Source organism: Stegodyphus dumicola, chromosome 6 (assembly GCF_044657685.1).
Source record: "Stegodyphus dumicola isolate Sdum_Otavi_A_Nest chromosome 6, ASM4465768v1".
NCBI lineage: Eukaryota > Metazoa > Arthropoda > Arachnida > Araneae > Eresidae > Stegodyphus > Stegodyphus dumicola.
In genome coordinates, this window is record NC_140773.1 from 67,213,048 (window position 1) to 67,238,377 (window position 25,330).

At 30.8% G+C, this 25,330-nt stretch overlaps 1 protein-coding gene across 1 annotated transcript in view; it reads left to right on the forward strand.

The window, feature by feature from the left end:
• The window catches only part of LOC118187503 (myotubularin-related protein 10), an 82,652-nt gene that overhangs the window by 7,051 nt on the left and 50,271 nt on the right, over window positions 1–25,330 (forward strand). The window contains exons 2-7 of the mRNA XM_085818467.1: window positions 2,015–2,209; window positions 3,519–3,585; window positions 3,784–3,860; window positions 7,955–8,008; window positions 10,901–10,982; window positions 24,830–24,959. Coding sequence (XP_085674593.1) covers window positions 2,015–2,209; window positions 3,519–3,585; window positions 3,784–3,860; window positions 7,955–8,008; window positions 10,901–10,982; window positions 24,830–24,959 — 605 coding nt within the window. The remainder of the gene's footprint in view (window positions 1–2,014; window positions 2,210–3,518; window positions 3,586–3,783; window positions 3,861–7,954; window positions 8,009–10,900; window positions 10,983–24,829; window positions 24,960–25,330) is intronic.

Genomic DNA, 25,330 nt, shown 5'->3' on the forward strand with positions numbered 1-25,330 from the left:
CACAAAGTCAGCATCATTGTTGTATTTCTTGCTATTTTGGAGTGTGTGTTAAATCCAGCTGCTTCTTTGCCAATTTCCAATAAAACAGTTACCAAATCTTCTTTCTTTGTGTTTTTGAGCATTTTTTTTTTTTTTTTTTTCGTTTTAAAACTTCAGAATTTAATGATTCATATGCTTCTGATTCCAAATCAAAAATGTGAATTTCTTTCAAATATGAGGCATGTTCATTTCCGATTTCACTGTTCTGAGATGAGTTTTGATCTTTGAGAGCATGTTGTAATGGCTTTGCAATTAAAAAAAAAAAGACACCTTTTGACAAAAATAGAATTTGGAACTACTTTTATATATACCCTCGCTTGGCTAAAAATTTCTCCATAGTGCCATATTACTATCTAAATTTTTTTGTCTATATTTCAAACTTTAAGCCTAAAATGTCTCCAAAAACCACGTTTTGAACACACAATTTAAGCTAAAAATCTGAAACAAAAACAAAAAATTTAGATAACAAAAACATAAAGTTTCTAACCAAAAATATTTGATAAGAATCCATGTACACAGCTATATGTTTCAACTTGAAAAAACATCACAGAATTCCACAATCTATGCAGCAAAGGAATCTACGAACTACGCACACCTCGTTTAAATAAATTAACATAACAACAATAAATTTCAAAGAATACCATGCACACAGCATTCTGTTTAAACTTTAAAAAAAAATCTACGAATTGCACAATCTAGGCAGCAAATGAATCTACTAACTATGCGCACCTCGCTTAAATAAATTAACATAACATCAATAAATTTCAAAGAATACCATGTACACAGGGTTTTATTTAAACTTAACATCTACGGATTGCACACCAATCAACAAAATAAACTAACTAAAATAAATTACAAACAATTCAAAAAACAACAATAACGACAGAAATTCATACTAAAAAAACTATGAACATAACATTCTACAAAATAAAAACAATAAAATAAAATGCACTTACCATAATAAATGCTTCTTCGAACAGCAGAAATACCAAGAACATACAAAATGAAATACATGCGTGAATAAAATTTCACCAGTCATACAAAGTCTGTGAACAAAAATGCCACGATTTTGCAATATCACATGTCTTTCTGCGATTCAAAATTCCGAAGATAACAATAAAAACTTCCTCCAAAGTTAACTTACTACATGAAAACCACAATCCAAATCTTAAACTCAGCTGACAGCCACATATTTTAACATCAACCATTTACCTGCAAACCCACACAAGTCTATCAGAAACGCCCATCTTCGTATGACTTCTCATACCAGCTCCGCATTTCTGACACACCAAACTCCACTTCAGAAGTCCTGATTCCCAGAGAAATTCCAAAAATACACTTCGATCCACATAAACACACCTGTAAACAAAGGACTCGTTAACAACTCCAGCATCGTGCCTTTTAATACTAAATTTACTTTGCATGCAATCTAAAATACACAACTGAAATTTTACCCACCATGCCTTTCATTGCAGCATTCCATTTGAAAACACGCACAACACGAACCAATGAGCAAATAAAACCATTAGTGAAAGAGTAAGTTTCAACATCAAAAGGGTTGCCATACAAACAGCATCTTTCTAAAAAAACCATCACAGAACACTCAATCACGCCCAAAACCAGCACAGAACACATATCACCATATTTGGCATCCTGAGGGCACATATAAGAGTAGTACCCAGAATTTTTATTAAAATAGCTTTGAAACATATAATTTTACTCATGAATGTAATTAGAAAACACTCACTCCTCCATGGCAGACATTCAACCCTTGACTAGACCTAGACTTTCAAGACTAGCAGCCTGTCATCAACGAAACATGCCAAGTGTGTCTTGTTGATCATCAAACAATCACCAGATACTACAGTTCAAGGAGGTTTCACCGTAGAGTTATTAAATTATACTTATTGTTATAATATGAATTTATTGTGTTGTTTTTAAGTCTATTTACATTTGCTACTTTTCTTATTTTCAGGAAGATGATAACCAGTGTAAAGCAGCACCATATCCTCCTCCTTTCCTTTTACCTGGAGAAGTTATTATAGCTCAAGCTGAAAATGTTCTTAAATTTAATACATTAAGTGAATTAAATAAAGGAATTTCTGGGCTACTTGTATGTACAAATTTTAAACTGAGCTTTTTGACAGCTGAGAATTTCCCTTCAAATCTGGTTAGTATAGTAATTTTCTAAATTATGTTAGACTAGCTAAAAACAAACTGGATAAATCCAGTTATGTTTTTAAAACTTGATAAATCTGGTCTTTATATTTCTTAAAATAATTCGTTTTTGCATTTATTTGTTGACCGTAGAGCTTGCAGCATGATTTGGATGTCGTATAGAAGCTTCTTAATCCTATAACTGTCCAAAGGCTTATATTTGAAAAGTCTAAAGTTTACCAAAAAGATAGCAGGAAAAAAGGCATTATCTTGATCATAATGTCAAAATTACTGTGCTATTTTATACCTGTAATATTTTTTTTTCTAGTAAATATCCTTAATATCCTTCATCTTTCATTCAGTCCTTATTTAAACATTTCAACATGCACATACATGTCTACAATTTGGAAGTGTTGATAAGACTAGGTTGTATAATGTAAATATGGTCCAGACAGTTGGTGAATTAAAAATACACCTAACATCCAGTGGGATTGGGTCTTATTGTCCTGGTTTATTAACTTTGATGTCAAAAACAGTGGTCTTTGGATTATTGTGTCAAAAAATAGTAGTTGTTTCTTCTGTGACAAACACAGATAAAGCAACAAGTCTTGCTTTGGTTCCTTTTCTATGACAAAAGTTAGGAATGCAACAAATTTGATACTGTAATTTTTTCAACAGTGAGGAGATTGTTTACCAAGTATTTGTCTTTCTCCGATCTTAAACAGTCAGTGTTGCTGTTTGATGTGACGTTTTGAGGCAGTTGAGAGAGGGCATTAAAAGATTTCAATTATGAATAAATGGACCTGGTAACTTCAACAGCAATATGCCATTGCCACAGCAATGGTTCTTTCTTCATCATATTTAGAACAATTAATGAAGAACTACAAACATTACAGTTTTATATATATATATATATATATATATATATATATATATATATATATATATATATATAAAAATTCTGGTCTCTTATTTCCCTTACCAGCCAGGTTTGCCATGATATGGCATTTTTATTTTTGAGATTGGAATTCAAATATAATAATTGCTCCTTAGCATTATATTCAGACTGAATTCCACAACGTGTTTGTTCCAGTTCAATTGAGAAGATTCAGGGACCAATTCACTTACAGTTTAACTGCAGGTATGAGTTCTTAAATATAGACAGAGACTATTTTCATGGAAATGGGCTAGATTTAATTCAGGTATGTTTTCAAAATTTGGTCTGTTATGTCTAGTTTCTTTTTGACAATTTTGTTATGTAAGTATGATCATATTAATGAATTTGTATTATTTTTATTTAATCTCACTTTCCCCCCCCATAGCACCAAAGAAATATGTTGCTTGGTGAACATGATATTTGCCTTATCAATATTGATGCTGTTTTTCACGGTATGTGGTTTACTTATCTGAGGTATTTAACTAAACATTGTTTTAAATTATATAAAAAATTTTCTTCTATTTTGTCCTTTAAAAAAATTAATTAAAGTTCCTTATATGTCATATTAATATTAGTAGTATTTTTGATAGTGTTACTATGTATTTGTTTGAAATTTGTAAATTTAATCTTTTTTTTCACCCTTTTCTAAGTTACCGGTGGGAAACGAAAAAAGCTTACTACTTCCAACGTGGGTAATAATGTTGAAATTCTTGAAATTCATTGTAAAGTAAGTTTCGATTTGTGTCTATTGCAGTTTTGAAAAATTAGTTCATATAAGTGTTTAATGTTTCTCATATAAATTAAAACTGCAGTTTTGTGCTGCAGGATTTAACATGAAGTGTAGGAAATAATTCAATAATGGAAGTGACTTATAGAAATAATTATTGTTTTTTAATAAAAATTATCTGTAGTAATTATATTTTTATATATATTTTACTTTGCATTAGCATTATTTGAATATATTTTTTCATCTTTCTGTTTTCATTTTTATAACTAAAGGTATTTATTTAATTCACAAACATGTTTAATTACTTTAATGTATAAGAGTCAAATACATATTGCTGTGAAAAATTAAAGAGTGGTTAATTAAAACATGTATAACTACTTTTTTTACAACTAGAAACATGAAATATGTGCGAAATCCTTATAACTTTTGAAATGCAAATAAGAGTTATTACACAGTTTTAAAATTAATATTTGAATGTAACAAAAAGAAAAAAATATGTATTAGATAAATTTAGGTGCAGTAAAATAAATGACTTCAAAACAAACATCAGAAGATGTGATTTCCTTTGATGAAAACACATTACAAAAAACATTCTACATGTTACAAATGTAGAATGTTTTTTGTATGTGGTTTCATTAGCATTTGGTATGTTCATAACCAAATGCTAATGAAACCCAAGAATTGGTGTAATACAGTACAAAGTCCGTAATCCAGACTCATCAGGACCTCGGCGATTCCAGATTAGGGGTTTTTCCGGATTATAGATCATCAATTTAAATCTGGTAAGATGGCATGCAGAAATTATACAGTTAAAAATATGAAACCGTAATTTATGAAATAAAGAGCAATTATGATCTAAAGGGTATCAAAATTTACAAAAAAAAAAGCTTAATATTTATTTGTTTATCTTATTAAACATTTCAATGTAAGTTGTTTAAGTTGCTTTGTTTTTTGTGCTAATACTTTCTCTTTAATTCTATAAACAGACATAATTTCTTGTTCAAAGTTCCACTCTTCAAGTACTATAATTGCTGTGTCAAGAATACTGACTAACTTGTCAATCGAATTTTTTTCATTTTCAATAACCTCTCTGTCACTTTCTGTTGGAAGCGCGCATGGGTAAACGCTTTACGCACATGCGTAGCGGACGTGCGTATTAAACGCGCATGCGTAAGTTTGTGGTTTTAAGGTCCGGGTTATAGATCATTCTGGATAATGGATGTCTGGATTACGGACTTGTTCTGTATAAATAAAAAAAGCTTAATATTTATTTGTTTATCTTATTAAACATTTCAATGTAAGTTGTTTAAGTTGCTTTGTTTTTTGTGCTAATACTTTCTCTTTAATTCTATAAACAGACATAATTTCTTTTTCAGTTACAAAGTTCCACTCTTCAAGTACTGTAATTGCTGTGTCAAGAATACTGACTAACTTGTCAATCGAATTTTTTTCATTTTCAATAACCTCTCTGTCACTTTCTTTTGGAAGCGCGCATGGGTAAACGCTTTACGCGCATGCGTAGCGGACGTGCATATTAAACGTGCATGCGTAAGTTTGTGGTTTTGAGGTCCGGGTTATAGATCATTCTGGATAATGGATGTCTGGATTACGGACTTGTTCTGTATAAATAAATGTGCAGTGGTTTTGAAACATAAATAAAGCCTTTTCGTGCTGTAAAATGTGATGAAAGAAAATATGTTTACATGTGAATAGAGAACAATGTTCAAAAGCTTCTGGTATAAGTGTGAAAATGAGATGTAATTTTATCCTTTGAATGACACTAATTTAGTCCCTATTATTCATTAATGAAACTCTAGAACCTTCTTCTGTGTTCTGAGATAAGTATGCTTTTCTTTATATTTCATTTTCGCATTTGTAACAGAAGAAGAATGTTTGATCTATGAAACTTATGTACTACTTGTGTACTTATATTATTCCAATTCTTATTATTAATTTTTTGTTTCTTTAGCATTTAATGATTCTTTTTTAGTTCTGAAAACATTTTGCAGAAACATATTTGCTGCTTAGTACTTCTCATAACTTCTGGAGCGTGTTAAGTGCTAAGAGAAAACAGACGTTTTACAGTTTTGCCACTTAGATTCACAAACCTCAGCCAGATTTCAGTTCTAAGAACAGACTAACTTGTCAATCGAATCTCTGGATCTCCATACTTTCCAGATATAAGCATTGCTGAATAAAGTTGTGCAGTGCTGCTCATTAAGAAGAATTAATCACTGACATTTTATTGTGAATCCAAAATCTAATGTATCTTTACGTATTTAAGAACAATAAGCATGTTTCGATGTCCATCAAACAAAAAGTGGAATTACTGCAAAAAATGGATAAAGGCATGAAGAAAGTGACAGAGAGGTTAGTGAAAACGAAAAAATTTCAATTGACAAGTTAGACAGTATTCTCGGCACTGCAATTACAGGACTTGAATAGCAGAACTTTGTAACTGAACAAGAAATTATGTCTGTTTGTAGAATTAAAGAGAAAGTATTAGCACATAAAACAAAGCAACTTAAACAACTTACATTGAAAGAAATGTTTAATAAAGTAAACAAATAAATATTAAGCTTTTTTTTTGTACCCTTTAGATCATAATTACTCTTTATTTCATAAATTATGGTTTCATATTTATAATTTCTGCATGCCATCTTACCAGATTTAAATTGATGATCTATAATCCAGAAAAACCCCTAATACGGAATCGTCGAAGTCCCAGTGAGTCTGGATTAAAGACTTTGTACTGTATAATTAATCACTGAAAAGTGCTCCTATTAAAAAAAATCTGTGTCAATTAGTGTTTATTTTCTTGCAAATTTGTGCTACTTGACATGTCAGTTTTTCTCATTAATTCAGTTTTTATTGAATTCTATGTCTTCTTTGAAGTAAAGTTCTTTTCTGGGTAATGGGTAATTTAATGGGGTGCTACTAAACATAAACATTGGAAGGAAATCTAAACTAGATTTGGTAACAATCATATTGATGCATAAAAAAGAATACAATTTTATGTATGATGCCAAATTGTGAAATTTTCTGCTGTTTTCTCTCAATAAAAAATGAAACTGTTTTATGTACACAGCGGTCAGTTTTCTAATAAAAAAAAGTCAGAGAATTGCATGAATTTGACATCAAGCGCAAATTTGACAAAGAGTGACATCTGCACTTCAACACAAAAGCAACTGAAAAGTCTAGAATGGAAACTTACTGGATTGATGTTTCCATTCTTCTCTACAGTGCTCATTCTAACATGACGTAAACGGCCTACCACATTTGGCATTTCGACACATGTTTGGAGACTTACACCCCATTAAACAGAGAAGCACCAAAAGGATTTATTAATTAAAAAAATATTTTTTTTTTTTTGGTATGCTTTTTCTGCTTGTTAATTTATCCAAATTTTTAAGTGATGATTGTATTCAGTGATGATTTAAGTGATGATTGTAACTGAAGTAATTTCAAAATCACATCATATTCTGCTGAATGATCATGGATCATAGAATGAAATAATTCTGCTATAAAATGCTTTGTATTTAGAATGAATTATTCCTTCGATGCATTTTGCAGATTTTTTAATCTTATGGGGGTAAAAAGCTAGTAATTTAAAGTGATGAGTGATTTTTTAGTGTGTTTATCTTGCCTTACTGTTGCTTTTATTTTATTTCATTTTATTTATTTATTTATTTATTTATTGAGGAGGCAAATATGCTCCTGATGAAAGATATTTTATTGTTTTCAAAGCATTCTGAATTATCTTTAATCTTTAAAACATCATTTAGTAATTCATATTTGAAAAATTGATTTAAAAAATTTTTAACAGTAATTTGAATTTTGTATGTAATTTAAAGTACAGTTTGAAAGTACAAACAACTAATGCTTGAGCATTCGACCAGTATATAAAAGCAGTAATTTTTCTATGAATTTATATCTTCTATTATGTAATCATGCTTTTCCCAATCACAATCCAAAATTAACTTTTTCTATTAAATTTCTACTTTATTCTAACAAATATATATTAATATGTAAATAAATAAAGATGTTTAAAGTATTGAACAAAGATTTCTAACATTTGCTTTTTTGCCTTTTAGGATTTTCGAACTTATACCTTTAGTTTTAAATTTTCACCATTATCCCAAAGATCTGTGAGTATTCTTTGCTTAGTTCTTCCAACAAGTTTAGATGGCAATTTTTAATTAAATATTTTCAGTGCTATTAAAAATTTTCCTAAAAAAAGTGGAAATAAATCTTTATTTTTACTATGGCTTAGTTTAAATTTTCTTTGTGGTAAGCTTCATTATTTTATATAAGTATTTTTCCCCCTTAATCTATGTAATTATTTTTGAAATTTCACTGAACTGTTTCAGTTTTTGAAAGAATTTGTAAATTGATTTGGATTATATGAATAAATATTAAGATAATTTTGTATTTTCAGCCTATGAAATTTAGCATAATTAATCAAACTTTTTTGGCCTTTCCCAATTTGGATTTGAGGTTTAATTCAGAAACAAGTGTTTTTAAACTTTTTATGTTGTTTTAGAACAATGTTTCTCAAACTTTTTTTATTCACAAAAAAAAAAAAAAAAAAAAAAAAAAGGAATGTTCAACATCTTTATTAATCCACCTCATTATTTGTCTAAAAATATGTAAGGAAATGAAAGTAATGGTGAGGTTGGGTTATCTGTATTTTAATGAATTTAATAGTAGTATCTTGTCATATTTAATAACAAAAAGGATGAAAATATGATCTAAATCTGTAACAAAATAGGTTTAATGAGAAGGATGAGTATAATGAATTTTTACTAATTTGTCAATGTTTGGCTCATTTTTTAATAACATTTTCAAATCATTTTTCAGTTATAAGAACTGTTTCTGCACTAAACCAGCTTTCCATGAAATAAGACAAAGAAGCTATGAGTCATTTCTATACAATATTCCATAAACTAAGATAAGTTCGGGTATCTACTTCTGTAGCCAAAACTGTTGTATCTAGATCTAAATTAATATTTCAGGTGTTCATTTCTTTTTAATTCAATAAATTCACTTAAGTTTGGAGATACTTCCACAGGAAAATGGGTCCTGAAGGTTTGTGTACATCCATTTTTAAAATACCTTGAAATCATTTCTTGAACTCTAACTCCAAAGCTTATAGATGTTGGCAATATTGAAGTTTATATTTGTTGTTTTTTTCTCAGTGGACAAATTTGTAAATTCCTCAATGGTCCAAGTTTCTTAGCTGTTCTAAAGCTTTGTCACAAACTCAGAAATTAAATTCATGTTTTTTATTAGTTTCAGATCATCACCTTGGAGATAGCAGTTTGATTCATTGAATTTATTAAACAATTCTCTCATATAAACTATATCTGTTTTTGATTTTATCAAGTCTGCTATTAAAGCAAGATCTTTGTCTTTCAGAAATTCAGTGGCATAACGAGCATAAATGCCACCCAGGGCATGATACCTTTTTGGCACACTACCCCTGAAAAACATATAGTAATATAGTATAGGGAATATATTTGTAATAAAAATATAATATAGATAATAATAGTGTGCAACACCTACCTTAAAATGCTCTAAAACAGATTACAAGTACTGACTGTGTAACTACATTTCTACAAAATACCATATTGTTCTTTTGGAATAAATAGGAACACGTGATCAACTTAGGCTTTAAATTTAAGACAAAGAATCTAAATTAAAAAATCAAGAGTAGGACTGGATTCAGAAATATGTCTGTATCAAATCTGTCTTATGAGTTGATTTTGAAATGTGAATGACAGAAGATGAATAAATTCATTTTGAATTTGTGGTTATAGGTATGAGACAGTTATTGGCATTTCCATGACATTCTTAAGACAATCTGCTAATTGTGGATCAAACTAAGCTACAAGATTATATAAAGATAATAGGTTTCCAACATTTGTATCATCTTGAAGGCTAGAAGTAGAATTTGTATAATCAGATACTTTGTACAAGCTAATATTATTTGCAATATATTTTGCCACCAGTCTTTTTGGACTGTATATTTGCTTCAAATGATTCATTGATCTCCATTTTATTAATTAATTGTCTTTAACACAACAAGGGAACACAACAAGAAATATGCTTATACCACAGGCTGTGACACAAATGGTCTGGCTGAGTGAGATGATTAGTGAGGAGCAACTGCATAGGTAAGTATAGGAAGGAGGTGGATGATATGTATGTATCAAAGGAAGACAGAAACTCTGAATAATATGATGGGATGTTGGACAGGGTGTGTAATACAGAATAAAATTAATTAATCTTCAAATACATACCTTTGACCAGTTTTTGTTTGAAGCGTTTATATACAATATTTCACATTGAATCAATAATACTGGTAAATTTCACATTTATTCACATCTATTTTGAAAATATATAAATTACATATACCTACTAATTGGTGAAAAAAATTGCTTGCTTATTTAAAGGTTTGGTTCAAACTGTATGAACTGTTACTTCAGTTATTCAGAAGTACTGAAAATTTTCTGGAACTGCTGCAAATTCATATTGCTTTTAAGAATGCTTTGTTCTTCAGTGAATTCATTATCATATTTGTCACCAGTGTTAAAAAGACATCATTTTGCCTCTTTTTGCCCAAATTTTTTGCTATAATATTTCTTTCAGATTTATCAGTGTGCCTTAATTATTTTCCGTAAGTAATAATTTCCTTCTACCTAGAACAATACTTTTTCTGAATGCATCTTATTCAGTGCTGAATAATGTCTTTCTAGAACTTGTGTTCATTAAAATTTCCTTTGTGTTAAATTAAAAACTGGTTGTGTTTCAAAAATTATGTCATCTTGGAGACATGCTAAACTAAATCCTGTTAAGCAAGAGATATTTTGTTGATTAAGAACACATTACTGATGAAGGAATTATCATATTAAAGTTTTTTTAATAAAATTATTTTATAATAAAAAATTTTTAGTTAAAATATTTTGCCCATTTTTGCTTTTTGATGTATATTTGAGTTCTTCATTACATAATTTAAAACCTTTTGATTATGTCAATAGGTGATAAGTACAATTATTCATCATGCTTTTGTACCGAGGATTAATCTGTTATTTGCATTTGATTACCAAGATAAATCAGAATGTAAGTATTTTGTGTGTGTGTGTGTGTGCTGTTTATGAATTTTAAATCATTTTTCAATATTAAATACTTGTATTGTGCTGTATAAAAAGTATATGCATTTTATATTACATAAATGGCACTTAAAGGGGTGGCTGAATAATATTTGTTATATACGTTCCAAACTATTATTGGAGAAAAAAAAATCATTTCTATAGCAGTCATATAATGTGATATTACCAATGTTTTTCTGTACAGCCAGCACAATTTTCTGACATCACATGCTACGACTTTTGGTCAGGGAGAATGGTGAAACACTGTTTTTATGCTATGAAACTGAGAAATCTTCATGACTTCATCAATGCAGGAACATGATTCATTGAAACACTAAGGCAACAAGAATCAGTGTAATTTTCTTAAAAATTTTCAGGACTAATTTTGAAGATTTAAATTTAGAATCTTCTTCATCATTTGTAGGAGTTTAAATGACAAAGGAGAAGCCTGTGCTTAGGTAATGACAATAGACCAGAAAATTCAAGAAAGTGTCTTTAACCCGGCGGAAGTCACACCAAGAAAAGTTACAAGAGCAGGCGCGTGGGGTATCACATGCCTCAATATTTAAAATACGATAAAAATAGTTTTAAAGCTGTTTTCCTTGTTCTCGTGTATTATAAATACATAAATAATAATTGGGTTTAAAAAAAATTAATTTCCAAAATAATCTTAGAGTTAAAATTAAGATAAATGAAAATATAAAAAAAATAAATATCATGCCTCTAAGATTCATTGCATCTCTAATACACCATGCTTATTTTATTTCTTCACACTTTGAACGAAATACATTCATGTGCTCTTGGCACGGAATGTTTTCACATTTTAAACATTGCATTCATGTTCTTCTGTCCTTGGCGCGAGGGCAAAAAATTTATCACATCTTTCATACTTAGTTGTTTCGAATCTCATGTATTCGTTTTAATTCTTCGTCGAAACTTCTGCTTTTGTTTTGCATGCAGTACGTCAATTTCCTGAAAAAGTATTAATCTCTGTTCTTTGTTCAATACTTTTTTTCATTAATTGTAATGCTAAGTCCTTCAAAAACAGATTAATTGTAATGCTAAGTCCTTCAAAAACAGACTTCTGTTCCTGTTTGGTGGATTAGCAGTTGAATGCAATATAATTCAAGCATTTCTTACAGCAACATTCAGTGCAGGAAAGAAAATTACCATTGGCCACCTCCTTGTTATCCTGGCAATTGAATAATTGGCTGGCATTTCATCCCCCATATCCACTGCTCCTTTAGTCATATTATAAAAACATGTAATTCCTGACGTTTTATTTTCTCCAATAGTGTCATCTATAGTATGATCGTTGTATAATGTTGAAAGCATAAGAACAGTTTTTCCTTTTTTAGGCACATTAGGAATTAATGTTTTATCTTTTTCGAAACCAAAACAGTGTAGAAAATATTCCTAGTTTCATCTTCAGTTTCCGAAATGCAATCTTCCTCGCTTTCAAATATTTCTAATAAATCTCACAGGCGTTGCATCTCCAATTCATAGGGAGTCATTCTTTTTACCTTTACCATAACGCGGTTAGAAATTTTCAAGAATTTAATGTCAAGTACTTTAAAATCACTTGCGAGTAGAAATATTTAATGTTACACTCTAGAATTAAATTTCTGAACTAAATATTCGGTCAGAAAAACACTTACGCGGACAGGCGCGTGGGGTGTGTCATACCCCAGTTCCAACAAAATACCGATACATTTTTTTCTGAAACACACAGACAAAGAAAAAGCAGTTCTGAAAGTCAACCACAACTAGAAACTCAGCTACTGAATGCAGCACAGAATTTCAGTTTCTCAAGTTAGGAATATTCCACTTTTATGTAAGGGTGGGGTGTGATACACCCGTGCCTTCCCGCAGGTTAAGAGCATGATCTAACAGATGCATGCAGGCATTGAGAAGCATCGTGACTAAGCTGAAGGTAATTGTTAACCCTTTCACGACGGCGCACCTTTGTTTAAGATGCTTATGCAGGACGGAAGGGAATCGATGGCAGTCACTGTACAGGATGGAGATTTTACATTGCTATGACTAATTTTATAAAAAAAATCCAGAAAAAAAAATTTCACTTCTAGCATCGTAATTTTTGGTATTATTGTAGATTATTACTTGAGCTCTTATATATGTTAAAATTAGCACTTAATAACCTTTTTTTCTTTATTTTACATGAAAATATACTTAAAAAATTGCTTATCTTGTAAAATAATTTTTGGAAGTGCTGTTCAAATTATTCCAAAGTTTTAATTGATAAAAATCCATCAATAAAGTTTAAAATTAATAAAGCAACACAATAAAGATTATTTACAGTAAGAAGTAACAAAATTTAAAATGAAGACTGACTGTGGTAAATCTCGAAGCACGGAGAAGTACCACTTTCTAACTCTAAAAAATGAATCATCACTCTTATCTGTGTTAATGAATGGTTCATTAACCATATGACGGTATTCTTCCTCTGAAAAATAGCACCTTCCCGCCATAATAGACTGGAGGTGAGGCTTTCCGAAATAAAAAGAGAAGAAAAGGAAGTATATCTGAAGACAATGCAAAACATAAAAGAACTCCACATAGAAACCCTAAAAGACCGTATATAGTGGAGGAGAAAATAGAATAAAAAAAGGAATTTGATATAAATCAGACACGCGAATGTTTATATTAGCACACCGCGATTTAAAGAGCCCACCTCTATGGTGTGTATATGGGACACCGTCGTGAAAACGTTAAATGAAGTGACCTGCGTCTGTGCCGTACACATGTATCATTGCTGTAGCTGCATATATACATATGTAACTTGCACTGAAAATTGAGTGGTGATATCTTTGTGGCCTACCGTGTATTTCTACTAAGAATGCTGTTTATGTTCCTGTATTAGAATGGCGCCGAAACGCATGAAGTAGTTTCGATTTTAAATATCCTTAATAAATCTAACCACTCTTGGTCTATTCAAACCAAACTGCATACATTTAATAAAACTTTCACATCTAGACATTTAGTAATAATTCAGTAACACAGATAAGCTTTAAAATAAGAATTACAACTGTTATAGGTCAGCTATGTTTTTAACGACCAAATTCTTCCGACAACAAATCTCAAAGGTGTGTTGCCAACGCAGGGCATCAAAAAATGGAAATTAATTCGATAGGCATGGATGTGAACAAATGCATTGTGGCAAAAGTGTTTTTTATATTAAAAATCATATTTATATTTAATAGTTTTAATATTTTCTTCATTTTTGTTATGTATTTAATGGTAAACTTTAATTTAGTGGTAAATGCTGCTGTGCTTTCAAATTGTATGACTTTAATCTGAGTTGTTGTAATTAATTTTTATTAGCAGTCCTTTTTCTAGCTATGCCATAAATGAAATGCATATTTGAGATACATTTATATAAAGTTGATTTCTTGTGCAATTGACACACAGTCAGTTTTTGTAAATGAAAGGACTTGAACTCATTGCTGTAAGTTGAACTCATTGCTCATTGCTGTAAGGGAGGGAGACGCTTTCTAAATATAGTAAATCGCCGGTAAACTAAATTTTGAGAGTTAATTTCTAGACCACTGAAAACTTGTTACTTCACACTTCCACATGTACACTGCTCAAAAAAAAAATGGGACAGTGCTATATCTCCCGTTCTACTGGGCTGATTGACGAAATTCAAACTGCGTTTTTCATGTCTCGAAAGCACGACTTAGGATATATATTAGATGTATATATAGCGCTATTCTAACATAGGTAATTTGACACAAAATCGGACTTCTTCTGAAATAACATACCAATTTTTTTCCATATTTCGATTCTACGACTCAAATTATGCCAGAATACCAAGTTTCGTAAAAATCGTACGAGTAGTTTTTAAAATATTAGCTCTCAAAAGTTTAGCTCCTCAATGTTAATTGAGTTTGGCAAATATTTATTAATATCTCTTTTTTCATTAAACTTTTTTGACTTTTTCTCTCACATTTCGAAATTTAGGTTCATTCCAAATAAAATTTACTCATTTTTAGTGTTTTATTTTTAAAATTTCTATTTTTAAATAATTTTTATAAATTTTTCGAAAAAATTTTGAATTATAACCTATAAAATTTTTACCATCATCTTAAAGTAGGTGTATTTTTAAGCATATCTGCAAAAAATAAGACTTTTTTATTCAAAATTTTCTAAGATGTACACGAATTTACATATTTTCGAGTTTTGAAATTTGGCATCTTTTTTTTTTTGAGCGATAATAACGCCAAATGTGGTCTATGGATTTTTGTGACAGTGAATTGCCACAGCTTTTTTTAACCTTAAATTTCAAGTAAAATTTTACGCAGAATTAATTATATGACATTTTTTCCCTCAATGATGCATAATAAATATTTATTAATACTATATGAAAAGCTATTTTTTTTTAAATTATAGATATTATTCAAATTTTTAACTATTTTTTTAAAATTTCTCTCTATCTTCCTTTTTTTAAAAAAATAAGAGTACATTTTTGTAAGAGTAAATTTTTACCCTCGGCGTTTTATCGTCTGCTACTTTACTTCGTTTAAATCGAATTGCCTAAAACTGAGAATTTTCGTTTGATATTTATTTGAATTTTATGACATTAACTGCCTAATTGATTTCTAAACAAACTGTTGCTTTTGAAGTGGCTGAAAGAATGGCTGGTACTATCATTCACATTTTTAAAGCACATTATATTTTTATAGAAACATAAGATTTAGAATAATCATTTTTATAAAAGTCAAATTATGATATAAACATACAACCGTCTAGAGACTGAATTAATGGAAGTTCAATGGTTATGTAGAAATGATTTGCAGCTACTTAATAGCTGGATAAGGCAGCAGATTCTGTGGACAAGTAAGAATAATTATATAAACGACACCCAACATTCTGGATTCAATTAACAACGAGGATATGATGTTTATTAAATGAATTTAAGAAGTTTTAAAACATAAAAAATCAACTAATTTTTTTTCCTAAAATGTATTTTTGTGCGTAACGCATTTTCATTATATCCTTAAAATTCTAATTTAGAATGTAATTGTCAAGAACTGAATCCTAATCTTCAGTAATATAAAAAGTAATTATGACGGTTATTAATAAATCCTTCTTATAAAGTAATTGCAAATATTTCAAAACACTTTCTGTCTGAATGCAAATATTTTTCTATGCAAATATTTTTAATTTTATATTAATCAAGATTGCACACGATATTATTTATTTGCACTTCAGTTCTTACCGTCAGTTCTAGTAGAAGTTACAAATCAATTATATTTAATTAAGGATTGGATTATTTAATTATGGCAAAGCACACGAAGAGTATCTACCTAAAGGGAGGGATGGCTTCGTGGAGGAATTTCTAAGGTAAACTGGCTCGTATACACGTTACACTTGGGGAAAACCATGAAAACGCCCATGCGGCCAGCCCGTTCGTGGGATTTGAACCTCGGACCGAACTACCAGTGTTCAGCGTCTTTACCGCTCGGGCCGCTGTTGGGTTATTTAATTAAGGAATGACCATCTAAGTTTAGAAACAGCGTACCATAACAGCAATTCAATTATTGGCCCCGTATCTTTCATGTTACTTCCGATTGGCAAGCTACATGATTTTTAATCAGTATTCAGGTTTTGCTAGTAACTCACTTGGAAATCGCGCTTAAACTAGGTTAGTTGGTTATTTGAACATAAAAAGAACATGGGAGCTATTTGCTTAAGATGCTTTCAAAATGAACCTTTGTAAAGAGAACCTAGAAAAGTACGAAAACCAACCATGCAGCCTGGGTTAGACTTCGCAACAAACAATTAGTATTTAACAATCTTCAAATGCTAGGCAACTGGTGAGGCTCCAATTAAATCTCCAATTTAATATTTTATTTGTAAATATTTAAAATATTGTTGTATTCTTAGACACAAAAAGCAGAATTTAAGTTTTATTAACTCGTTAGTAAACTACCAAGCCGTAGTGCAAAAGAATATTCAATTTCTTGTGCAATAATTGTATTCACTTAATATTCTTGGAAATGAGCTAAAGAAGGAACGTTCTCGGAAGATTAAAGAAGTGTTTAAATCCAGTGATATTAGGTTTGTCTTACAAGCTTAGGATCAAAACGATTCTGCAATTGCCCGAGTAGTTAACTTGTAAATTTCTGTGAATTAAGCAGATGACTTTTAATCTTACGTTTTCTGACTGAAAACGTATTCCAAATGTTTGTATCGCATGACAATGCACCTTTTCATTATTCAATAACCAGTCGGAGAACCGCTTGTGTTCCGAAAATAAATATGTGTACTCAATCATCCTGCATGTTCTTCAAATTTGTCTTCTTGTTATTTTTTTTCTTTCCCAAAACTAAAGTTGCCTCTCAAAGAAAAGTTTTTTTACATTGAAGAGACAAAAGGAGTATGACATCTACTTTTAGAGGCATGCCAAAAACAGATCTCTACAAGCCTTCTCTTCCATTACATGTTGTGCAGTCAGACAAAATGTTGCGTCAGCGTAAATTCTATAATCTATTTTTATTATACTCTGATTACTTTGTAGCGTTGCGCGCCTCCAACTTGCACGCAACCAAGAGGTGACTGTTGAAACTGGATAAAAGACAGAGTCTTGTTAAGGGTTTAAGTCCCTTTTTATTCAACGTAATAAATTACAAGTGCGTGCTCTTGACGCTCACAAACTACGCCAACTCGACGGTCAAATAAAAATAATAACCTGAAAAGAAACTAAAGACAAGACTCTAACTACGAGGCTCTCTAAAAGTAACTAACCTCACCGCGTTTTACAATTAAATCCAGTGATATTAGGTTTGTCTTACAAGCTCAAGATCAAAACGATTCTGCAATTGCCCGAGTAGTTGATTTGTAAATGGCTGTGAATTAAGCAGATGACTTTTAATCTTACCTCATTCAGTCAGAAAACGTATTCCAAATGTTTGTATCGCATGACAATGCATCTTTTCATTATTCAATAACCAGTCGGAGAGCCGCTTGTGTTCCGAAATCAAGTATGTGTACTCAATCGTCCTGCACGTTCTTCAAATTTGTCTTCTTGTGATTTTTTTTTCTTTCCCAAAAGCTAAAGTAGTCTCTCAAAGGAAAGTTTCTTAACATTGAAGAAACAAAAAGAGTATTACATCTATTTTTAGAGTCATGTCAAAAACAGATCTCTTCAAGCCTTCTCTTCCATTTCATGTTGTGCAGTCAGACAAAAAGTTGCATCAGCGTAAATTCTATAATCTACTTTTATTACACTCTGATTACTTTATTAACATACAGTGAATATATACTAAATCTTTTACTTCAGCTTAAGTAATTCAGACTTTTTGACGGAATTGTTGTCGGAACTAGGACTTAGAAGATAAGTCAAATTAAATATTTCAATATCCCAATAAACTCAAGGTCGAAGTTTCAATATTTTATTTTAGGAGGGAGGGGAAATTTTTTTTTGTTTTGGTCCATTATCCTAAGCATATTTGCTTCGATTCTTTATTTTTCCATAAAAGCGAAAAATTTACGCATGGTATACATATAACGTATAGCTTCAAATTAAAATTTAATAATATACAGAGTGGTTATAATTAAAGTTCCACATTGAAACGGTCATAAAAGGAAAACTACTGGATCAAGTGTTATCAGACTTGGTAATTGTGTAAAGAAGGTCATGGGAATTTATTTTCCATGAAAAAAAGGAAGTTTGAAACCTCACCACCTGTGGGGAAATGGCGCTGTATGCAAAATTATTTACACGAAATATGGGTCAGAATCTAACTTAACCTTTTGTTACATGGGTTTAATATGTTGTATACCCATAAGAAACTTTGAAGTAGGCAAATTATCATTTAAAGGCATTAAATTCGATAAAATTCGAGTGCGCCATCCGTGTAAGGGAGAAATTCATCCGTGAAAACCACGAATTAGCGATTAGAAAATGTGAGATCGCAAATCACTCGCACAAGTGCATACAATCTGGAAATCGTTTTCTTACAGATCGCTAAATTGTAATTTTTGAAGCCTTAATTCGGCACTAAAACATGAAGATACTGATTCAAAAATGCTTTTAATCGATTTGGGCCAAAGAAATCCCTCATGTTATCTATTTCCGTTGCATTCTTCTACTGCATTCGATTGCATAGCAGTCATTCTTCCACACAGTTTGGTGTTGAATGACAGCTATTTTTATAACTGAACCATTTTTCTCTGAAGAGCAGTCGATAGCTGGACCACTGTGATTGCAGCTCACTTAGAGTCAATGTTAAAATATTTCGTGATACATGAACTGCAGTAACAGGGCATTTTAGATACTGCGATTTTTATGCAGGGCTGTGCCCCACCTCATGTGTGTCGCACAGTTACTTAGGCAACATTTCACGAATGAACGTCTATTATAAGCCGACACTTCCCCTCTTCCCACCAGACCTCAACCTCTGTGAATTTTTGGCTATGGGGTTATCTCAAAAGCACTGTTTATGGTGATAATCTAAACAATTTGGCAGAAATGAAAAATGTGATACACTGACATGTCCGTAACATTCCTCCTGATATGCTAAGAGCTGCTGTTGAGAATGCAGTAACAGGATTTAACTTGCTTTCGGAAAATGCTATACGCTACATTGAACATGCTTTGTAACACGTTTCGGAAAATATTAAACACATTTTAAAAAGATGTTTTCGTGTCTTATTTCATTTAACAATATTGTATACAGCGCCATTTTCCCCCTGGTGGTGAGTTTTTGAACTCTTTTTTTTTTTTTTTTTTTTCCGCGGAAAATAAATTCTCATAACCTCCTTTACACGATTCCCAAGTTTGATAACATTTGGTCCGGTAGTTTTCCTTTTATGACCATTTCAAATTAGAACTTTAATTATAACCAGCATGTAAATTAAACTTAAAAAGTTTGACAGTTTGGTTCAAGTCCTAGCTTTAAAAATATATATATAAATATAATCATTTATATTAATCCTCTTAGAAAGAATGTTTCAAGAACCTAATTTTTCTCTCGCGTTATAGATTATATAAAAAAACATGATGATCTTTAATATGATTTAGATTGTTTCAGCCGATATAAAAATCGGGTCACTCGGTGGTACAGAATAAACCCTGGACTGTTTTATTTCTTTGTCTTTTAGCAAAAATCTTTTAATTAAAATATTTATGCTTTGGACTTTGCTTTAAACTTTTTTTATAGTAAAAATGACTAGAAAATGAAAAGCTGTCTTCAGCTGAAACGCAATTCATGTAATTGATATTTTAAAAATTTGACAAAAATGCAAAATTTATGGAAGTCTAGCAATCAAAAAATCTTAATTTTCCTGTGGGAGCACAGAAAATAACTGTAGAAGGAAAGAAGAAAATTAAGGAGAAAAGTAAGTAAAAATTTGCAGGGAAATTTGGCTGTCAGACATACCAGGATGTTTCAAAATGTTGGATGCTTTTGAATATACTTTCATTATACTTCAAAGAATTTAGGCGTTCAAAGAGAAAACACTTGGACGTGTACACCAGCAAATACCATCAATTGAGCTTGTGTTAACAGAAAAGACAAAAACGATATCATTGCAGTTTGAAGTGAAGAGCGACTGGTTTTAAACTATATGGTTGAATAAATTTAAATTACGTTACAGAACATCATATCGTATGATAAATGGAGAATTCCATGATTTTCTCAGTCGAATTATTTGAAGATTCAGGAGTTTATCCAGTATTGTATGTGAATGTCACCTAAAGGCGATTTTTTCCCTTCTGATGAAACAGCGGCCGAGCGGTAAAGTCGTTGAACACTAGTAGTTCGGTCCGAGGTTCGAATCCCATGAACGGGCTGACTGCATGGGCATTTTCGTGGTTTTCCCCATGTGTAACGTGTATGCGAGCCAGTTTTCCTTAGAAAGTCATCCACGAAGGCTTCCCTCCCCTTAGGCAGATAGCCCTAGTGTGCTTTGTCATAATTAAATAAACCAAAACCTCTTGATGAAACCAGTCTTTCCTTTCATCTTATACCTTTAAAATGTTTAGCCTCTAAAGACTTCTAAAGGCTCTGACGAAATGCTTTGTGAAGAACTTTCTAAGGGAAACCAGCTGGCATACACGGTACACATGAGAAAATCCACGAAAACGCCCATGCAACCAGCCAGTTTACCGGGATTCGAACCCCGGAGTGAACTACCAGTGTTCACCGACTTTACCACTCAGTCGTTTGTGGGCCTTTATGAAATGGAAGGCGATAACTTTATTCAAAATGATTGTCAGAAATATCAAGATATTTCGAAAAGTTGGATGCTTCTTAACATACTTGCAGAATGCCTAAATAAAAAGACCAAGAATAAAGTAGAATGCCTGAAGAAAAAGAGAAGAAAAAATAAATTTTTGCGCAAAATTTAGTATAGTATCTTTTTTTTTAAATTTAAAACCTTTTAGTCTTATGATATTTGATTCTTACGATATCAAAAATAAAATATTTGACTAAAATATGAATAACATTTAAGAAACCAAATGTAGGATAAAATTGTGTAAAGCAATGGGCACAATGATAAAACTGTTTAAAGCAGTGTATGCAAGTCATCCTAAGTTAAAATGTCGGTTATACATCTGTCTTATTTATATATATCTTTTCTGAACGGAACACTGAAAGGCGTGTTAACTATGCTTTACTGTATTTGCTCTTTTAATATATGCAGTTTTCAAACGCATCGTAATCTGAGTTACAAAGTATTCCTCCGAAAGAAACGCAATTCAAATAAATAAAATCAAATTCTGGAAAATTTATTTAAAATGCTCAGTTCGAAGGAATAAATAGAAAATTTTAAAACAATTATCTGAAGAGACAATGCAACACAAACAATTAAAATAAAAGTATAAGAATTTAAAAATTACCTAAAATAATAACTATGACAAAAAATATATATAAAGAAAACTATTTGGAAAAAAAAAAAAATAATAAACGCTGCACCTTTATTTACGCAGTTCGAATAGGTAAATAGAAATTTTTAAAACAGTTATTTGAAAAAAACCATGCAACTTAAACAATTAAAATGAAATTCGAAAAAGAAAAAATTACTTAAAATAATAAGTTATAATTAAAAACACAATATAAAGAATATTATTTGGAAAAAAATAACGATGGTAACTTTTATTCCTCTCACGGGAAAGGAAACTAGGTTGCCATATATTAAGAAGTTCGCCAAGTGAACTATTCTTGGCGCAAACTGACAAAATAGTGCCAACATAAATTTGTGAATTTCTCCGTAAATTTTGCTCCAAATTTTACAAAATTTCATATTTAGGCGTAATTTGAGTCGTAGAATCGAAATATGTAAAAACACTGGTATGTTATTTCAGAAAAAGTCCGATTTTGTGTCAAAATACCTATGTTAGAATAGTGCTGTATATAAATCTAATATATATCCTAAGTCGCGCTTTCGAGACGTGAAGAACGCAATTTGAATTTTGTCAATCGGCCCAGTAGATTCGGAGATATAGGACTGTCCCCCCCCTTTTTTTTTTTTTTTTTGAGCAGTGTACAACTCCATTTTCACTAAAAATGGAAATATGACACTTATGCTTTAAACTCTCCATGTAGTTAAAGAAATTAAACCATTTCATATGTACAGAATAACCTAAAGAGCTCTAACCATATATTTCCGATTCAAAATTCATTGGATTCTGTCATTTGGAATCAGCATCAAACAAAAGTTGAATTTTTCCGATCAAATTGAAAAAAGGATTGATATTTAATAATGCTGTAATGGTTTTTGTTTCCCCAAATAATATTAGAAAACAAAACAAAAAAAAAATAATGTTCTTTATTTTTTTAACAAGTCTAGAGTAATTAATTTAGTCTAAAGTAAATAATTAGATTGATGAAATGCTAAATTATAAGTGTGACATTGCATATTTGTTTAAAATCAGCAAAAGGATTATGAAGTTGAAATATAAATTTGCTTTTCATTATGACAAAAAATATTTTTTTAAGCTATAATTTATTATCATATGAAACATTGCATAACAGGTTATCATACATAGGTGGATCCAAAAAAAAAAAAAAAAAAAAAAAAGGTTACAAGCATCAGCATTTGAAAAGTAATTATTGTGGAGGGAATATTTTATCCTTAGAGTCTAGACAGATAGCACTACTTGTCTAGTAATGGCTGTGTGGGAAGGTAGAGTAAGTCTGCAGATGCATCACAGTGATTGAAATGGCATGATGTTTGAAAAAATGGTTTCGCTTGGAGTTGCAAGCCATGATTCATTGTATTGATCAAGTATCTGGAGGGTGGGTATACTGTTACTGCTGATTGTTTCTTTGCCACTTAAACATACATAAAATCATCCGACTGAAGCACCCTGGCATGTTCAGTGATGGTGTCATCCTCCTGCATGACAATGATCGGCCCCATACTCGTCAAACTCAAGAACTGCTGCAAAAGTTTAATTGGGGAATCTAGAGGCACCTCCCATATAGTCCAGGTTTAGCACTAAATGACTATTTTCTTTTTCCGAAATTGAAGGAACATTTATCAGGAGTAATGTTCTCTTCAGGCAGCCAATGAGAACTGGCTCAATGGGCAGGGACGAGATTTCCATATTAAACAAGTTGGTCCTGCGTGAGTATTTGGATTTAAAAAATCGCCACAGTGCCTAAAATGGGGTCATGGTACTGAAAAGTTTGGAAACCATTGTTGTAGAATGTCGGAGCAGTTTCTAGAATTATTTGCCTAAAAACAGAGCTATCTATATAGATGATGTCCTCCCCCCCCCCAAAAAAAAACTAATTGATACATATAAAAAATACCATAAAAATCCTTTGCAGTTAATTTGTTTGCCAGGAGTTTAACTCAGGCCATAACTACAGTTTAAGATTTAACACTTTCAGCTACTGGTGAATTGGTGGATTTATTTAAATTTAGAAATCAGGAGTTTAAAAAAAAAATTAACTGAAACATGGGGGGGGGGGAGATCCCTCTTCAATCCACCTTTCTTTCTGTCTTTAAATATTAAGTCAGCATTTAAGTTAATAACCTTTAACTTATTCAGCAATGGTAATAAAATCATTTTTAAATCACTCAGATCAGTGTATGGCAATAGCAAATTTGTGATGCTTATTCTTAATTATCTGAGTATAAATTATTTTGTGGAAGTTGTAAAATAAACAGGAAATGAAAATAAATTTGAAAAGTTAGTTACTTATTGTCTCTGTATAACTTAATAAGTTGTTTAGAACATCCCTGACGAAGATGTTTATCATAATGATATTATTTTTTATGACTTTGCCAATGCTTAAAATTGAACATATAGGAATATTAAATGAACCTATAAAAATAGTTCTTCTCAACAGATAATTTTTTTCACTAATTAACCTTACAATTTTCTTATACCTTTGAACAAACCACTCATTAACCACTGAGTTTAATATTATATTGTGTATGTTTACAATTTATAAAACTTTAGCTTATTAACTGATCAAGTGTAGCTTCATCTCTGTCCAAATTTAATAAGAAAAAAATGACATGAAAAAATAAAGAAAAGAGAAATGATTTTGCTTTTGAAGAATCTTTCATTTTAAAAGGAAAGCCAAACACTGTTGTTCATAATTGTTTGTATTTTATTATTAGTTTATATTTTACTTAAATTAATGCTGAAGGAAAAAAAAGCACTATAAATTTTCTTATATAAAATGTGAAAAAAGATGATATACATGAACTATTTCTTCTTTTTTTTTTTTTATGCTAACCTTTGTTTTTTTATCTTTAAGCTATGTATATGATATGCAAGTAGCTTTTTTTGTCATTTAAATAAGAGTTTTAAAAAATACTTTCTTTTATTAGATATTGAAGAAAGTGAAAATCATTCTCTTCTTTATACTCGACCATGTGATTGGGAAGCAGAATTAGAAAGGTGTAAATGTCCGGGATGGAGGGTAACATTAGCCAATGAAAAGTACCTGTTATCAGAAAGGTGATTTTTTTATTTAATCCTGCTTTTAAAATCAAATGTAATATCAATATTTGATACTTTCTTATTAGCCACTTCACTTCAGAAATGCTCTGAACAAGGTGTCTATTTTTTAACAAAGACAGTCATCAGAATTCCTTTTTACAACTTTTCCTTTAAACTGATAACCATACTCAACAATATTTTGCAGTCTGGTACAGTACAAAGTCCATAATCCGGACGTCCATTATCCGAAATGATCTGTAATCCGAACCTCAAAGCCACAAACTGACGCATGCATGTTTAATGCACGCATCCGCTACGCATGTGCGTAAAGCCATACCCATGCGAGCTTCCGATAGTGAAGAAAATGACAGAGAGTTTATTGAAAATGA